The sequence below is a fragment of the Microcebus murinus genome, chromosome 7, assembly GCF_040939455.1.
Source record: "Microcebus murinus isolate Inina chromosome 7, M.murinus_Inina_mat1.0, whole genome shotgun sequence".
In the NCBI taxonomy this organism is placed as follows: Eukaryota; Metazoa; Chordata; class Mammalia; order Primates; family Cheirogaleidae; genus Microcebus; species Microcebus murinus.
This window is the reverse complement of record NC_134110.1, coordinates 42,061,148-42,066,338: the sequence shown is the minus strand read 5'-3', so window position 1 is coordinate 42,066,338 and position 5,191 is coordinate 42,061,148. Positions and strand designations below refer to the sequence as shown.

The window sequence follows — 5,191 nt, the reverse complement described above, 5'->3', positions numbered from 1 at the left end:
GGACAATGAGATGGTGATGGTACCTTTGCAAGAAAAAAGAATGAAGAAGTTATATCTGACTCTTCACTTTGAGCAAATAAGGTGGTTGCTGAGATGGACGGCAGCATTAGGCTATGAGAAGCCTTTCTCCAAATTCAAACCATCATTTCATGTTCATTTCTTTCTTTAGATTCATGCGTTTCCTTCTTTGGATTCAGGAGCAGCACGAGAAGAAACTGCAAGTCTTTCTCCAAATGCAGACCCTTATTTATGTTCACTTGTTTCTTTGGATTTACGTGCATCATAGAAGAAACTCGGACACTTTTGGAGGATACCGACTAAATTGAAGTCTTTTAGCCCATAGAATTCCTTGTTATCGTCAAATTCCTCCTAGGCTGAAGAAAGTAATGGTCGACCACAATAAAGATGGCGGCAGCGGCTTCACCATGGCAACGGCGACGCCATTCGCCAACAATTGCATCAGTACATTTAGTTCCGGCCTGTTAGTTTGGCGTCACTTCCGGCGCTGTCCCAGGCGTGCATGCGTTAGTGTTACAAGCTCTGAGAACTGACTCTAAGGAGTAGTCTTGCTGAGGGAATCGGAGAGAATGTGGATGCTCGCGACATGGAGAGAGAAAGTGGGAAGTCCGTGCCTGTTGTCGCAGTTGTGACTGAATCTCGGTTTACTCAGCGATGTAGGGAATATCTGGAGAAGCAGAAACTCCTGGATAGACAGCACCGTGTGCAAAAGATGCCGGATGGCACCGTGGCGATACCGGTGCTGGGGGAGACCCTCCCCGAGCAGCACCTGCGGGAGCTGAGCAGTCGCGTGGCCCCAGGCAGCACCTGTGTGCTGACGCAGCTTCTGGATCCTGTTCCTTCAAAGAAGGTCCAGGGTGTTTCACCTGCGCAAAGATTGTGTCTTGAGGTGAGTCGCTGGGTAGAGGGTCGGGGAGTCAAGTGGTCCGCTGAGTTGGAGGCTGATTTGCCCCGGTCTTGGCAACGGCATGGGGACCTCTTGTTGCTGAGTGAAGACTGTTTTCAAGACAAGCAATGGAAAAGTCTGGAACCAGAACTCTGGGAGACTGTTGCCTCTGCACTTGGTGTCCAGCGTTTGGCAAAACGAGGGCGGGTATCACCGGATGGCACTCGAACTCCGGTAGTAACTCTGCTGCTGGGCGACCATGGCTGGGTAGAGCATGTGGATAATGGTATCCGGTATAAGTTTGACGTGACCCAGTGTATGTTCTCCTTCGGAAACATCACAGAGAAGCTGCGAGTGGCATCGCTGTCCTGTGCTGGAGAAGTGCTGGTGGATCTCTATGCAGGGATTGGTTATTTCACATTGCCCTTCCTGGTTCATGCTGGTGCTGCCTTCCTTCATGCCTGTGAGTGGAACCCCCATGCTGTAGCTGCTCTGAGAAATAACCTTGAGATCAATGGAGTAGCAGATCGGTGCCAAATTCATTTTGGGGATAACAGGAAACTGAAGCTCTCAAATGTTGCAGATAGGGTGATCCTGGGGCTGATTCCCAGCTCTGAAGAAGGTTGGCCCATTGCCTGCCAAGTGCTGCGACAGGATGCTGGGGGTATTCTGCATATCCACCAAAATGTGGAATCTTTCCCAGGGGAGACTCTCCAGTCTTCTGGAAGCAGCAGAACAGAGAAAGAGTATTGGCTTTATCCTCAGCAAATTATCACCAACCAGTGCAAAAATGGAGATACTAGGGATTCCAGGAGAAAAATGCTGTCACCAGCCACCAGGCCAGAGTGGCAAAGGTGGGCAGAATCTGCAGAAACTCGAATTGCCTATCTTCTTCAGCAGGTGCATGGGAAACCATGGAAGACACGAATCCTGCACATCCAACCAGTGAAATCCTATGCTCCCCATGTGGATCACATTGTCCTGGATCTGGAATGCCGCCCCTGTCATTTAGTAGGCTAGAGAATGTGGATCCTGGGACACAAGGGATCCAGGTGTGAGTGGCCCTTAATGCATCAGCTCAGGTTGAGTTCTCACCCCTTTTGTCTCCTGGTGATCTATTTTAATATTTTGTAGCCCTGAAAGCAAGCTCTAGACCAGTCCAAATCATTTCATTTGTCTTCCAGTGATCACAGTGAGAATGAGCTACATATATGGGAGAAGCAGCATGGCCCGTTGAAATGAGGCTTATCTGTGCAATTATGAATTCTGAATTGTGACCTCAGTTCTGACCTTGGGTACAAGGTTTCAATATTCTTCGGTCTTGGATTTCCTTATTTGCAAAATGAAGGTATCTTTGAACTGTCTCACATGGCTATTGTCTAATAAGCAGTTGTACGCAGGGCATTGGTTATTTTAGAGTGAAAGACACAGTACTGTTTCCAAAATCACTCCTGCTACAATATGGAAAATAACCTGGAGGAGGGCCAAGATGGAAACAGGGAGATTGGTGAGGAGGCTTCTGTGGTTGTCCAGGTGTGAGGTGATGATGGCTTGGACTAGGGTGGTGGCAGTGGGAGGTGAATGGATTGGAGGAATAAAATCAACAGAACCAAGCAATAGAAACCAAATCAAGTCATTAATATGATGGTGCTTTGTATTATGACTGACTAAATTAGGGAGAAAAGGGGACAGAAATGTACTCGAGCATGTTACCTCTATTCTACTTTAGCATTCCTAAATGAGTATGTGGGGATATCTTATATATTAGGTTGATTGTGGTAGAAAAAGTGTTCAGTGTCACTGCTCTAAATGATAGGGAATCTAGATTTCTAGCCTTAAGCTTGTGCAATGGCTGCCAATTACTAGCTATTTTTTTTAAAATTCTGATTAAAATCTTAGACTTTTATAGGCCTCAAAGTCCCTCTTCATCTTCCTTCTCTAGCTGACATCAGGGACAACATAAGAAGCAATAGGTAATGAAATATTCTGCAGAATTTTTCCAGCCTCACATTATTTTATGGCTGTCTGCCATCACCATGGTTTGCCATTAGGATGTCTAATTAATTGAGAATCAATCAGAGTTTTGGTGTGTTTTGAAACCATCTGATCTTGTCTGCTTAATGAAAGAAATACAGAAAAGTGTGGTTTTATCAGGATTATGATATGTACCTGACATTTGGCTGGCTGGAGTTGGGCAGGGCTGCTTGTCTTTCTCTTGCAGCAGTGGCAACAAGGACAGAGTAAGGTGCTGTTTATATTATCCAGCAAATATTAAGAGCGTACTATATACAAGAGTGGCAGGAAACACAATTACCTATCAGATAAAGTTCTTGTCTCTGAGGAGCAGTAGTACTCAAAAACTTGGAATATAATAAGTGCCATATGAGTCACAACATGTTGTAGGAGTTCAAAGGTGGGAAAGAAGAGTTCTGAGAATTGAATGGGGAAATTTTCAGAGAGGTAGTGTTTGAATTGGCTCTTGAAAACTGGGTAAGATTTTGGTGGGTGGTGTCCAGGTAGTTGAAGAGAAAAACAGATGCAAAAGTTTGAATACTCAGAAAATGGGGCATTGTCATTGTTACATTAGTTTGGAACAGAGGAAGCAGTGAGAGATGTATTGAAGAAGAGGATTGATAAGGATTAAAAAGCACAGGGTCTTGTATACAGTAAGCCCCCAGGGAAATGTCAGCTGTCATGTGATTCCACAACAGAAAGCTGCCTACTTGCTTCCATTCCCATCTCACAGAGTGGCCTTTCTGTATTTACCGTAATATCTTTTCTTTTACATAGTGGGTTTCTTCTCACTGTGTGCCATGGATGCTCTCCTCTAACTGAAATGCTAAAGATGCCAACCTGAGGCTTGAGCCAATATGGGGAGGAATACAGAGGAGAAGCAATGGGAAAGATGAGTCAGAGAGTCTCGGGCCTGAGGAGTTGTCTTTTTGCCATTAGCTGTGGACAGAAAGCTGATGTCAGGTATAGCTGGTTGAATTTATTCAACTAATGGTTGTTGAACTCCTACTTTATATCTAAATCTATAAATCTTTATATATAAATCTATAAATCTTTATATCTAAATCTATATGCCTGATCTGCATATTAGGCCCTGAGTGTGCAGTGGTGAAAGATTGACGTGGGCTTTGCCTTCATAAATTTAGGTTACATTCATTCAACGCCTGGCTCCTTTACTTTCTGTGTGACCCCAGGCAAGTCATGAATCTCTCAAGATTTAGTTTCTTCATCTCTTAAATAGGGGTTAACAATTGTACGTGTCCTGTAGGGTAGTGGTTAGGTTCAAATGAGTTAACAAAGCCCCAGGGTCCCTGGGAGAACTCTGATCCTGGAGATGGAACAGCCATCTCTCCCAGGCATGCTAACGCTGGCAGAACAGAATTGTAGGACTCTGACTTCTTAAGGAGATACTTGATCAACGACACCAGCCCTAAAATATCTATCTCTGAACTTGTCATATGAAGAAAAACAAAAAACAAACAAAAAAACCCCCTACAACCAGTGCTTCCCCACTCCAAAAACAAAACAAAACAAAAAAACCCAAAATCTATTTAAGTCACTGTGGGGATTTTTTTTAAATTTACAAGCAAGAAATATTTCTACCTGATATTCTGAATAGTGGATTAACCAGATGAATTAGACATACATGATAGAGGTAGATAAATACAAATAGTAGCAGAGTGGGAATGCTCACAGAGCTCTCACTACCCAAAATAGACCATTTTAAAATCGAAGTTCTTTTGCAGATGTTTCAACTGTTGTTAATGCTGCCATCTAGTGAAGATGCTGTGGAAATAAAAACTCATTCAGCCTTGAACTATTTTATCCATGACTCCAATGTCTGTCTTTATACTTTTCCTTCTCTTTTCCTTTCCCTCTCTTTTCTCCATTTCATAAGTGTTTTGGGGCTCAAACAATATGTCAGACACTGTGGTAAACACTGGGAATAGAATAGCAAACAAAACCAGACCCAATCCCAGACCCTATGGACCTTATACTCTAACGAGGGGGATAGACATTAATCAAATAATAACACAACACATATAACATTTCATATAACAACCCACATTCTAGTAAATTCTGGGAGGAGAGGTTCTTGGTGCAATAGGAATTTATGCCGGGTTGACCTGCTCAGGAAGGTCAGGGAAGTCTTCCCTGAGGATGTGATGACTGAGCTGATAGCTGAAGGGTAAGTAGGAATTAATGAGTGGCGAAAACAGGGGACAGCTTTCCAGGCCATGAGGACAGTGCGTGCAAGTGCCTGTGGAGGAGTTT

General features: G+C 43.8%; 1 protein-coding gene across 1 annotated transcript; it reads left to right on the top strand.

Moving 5' to 3' along the window:
- Window positions 1–501: 501 nt before the first annotated feature.
- TYW2 (tRNA wybutosine-synthesizing protein 2) lies at window positions 502–4,733 on the top strand. Its single transcript, XM_012788173.3, has one exon. The coding sequence runs from the start codon at window positions 605–607 to the stop codon at window positions 1,922–1,924; it is 1,320 nt and encodes a 439-aa protein (XP_012643627.2). The 5' UTR covers window positions 502–604; the 3' UTR covers window positions 1,925–4,733.
- Window positions 4,734–5,191: the final 458 nt, after the last annotated feature.

Bases quoted from the DNA above. Each gene is read 5' to 3' on its own strand.
- TYW2 (XM_012788173.3), top strand. From the start codon at position 605: ATGGAGAGAGAAAGTGGGAAGTCCGTGCCTGTTGTCGCAGTTGTGACT.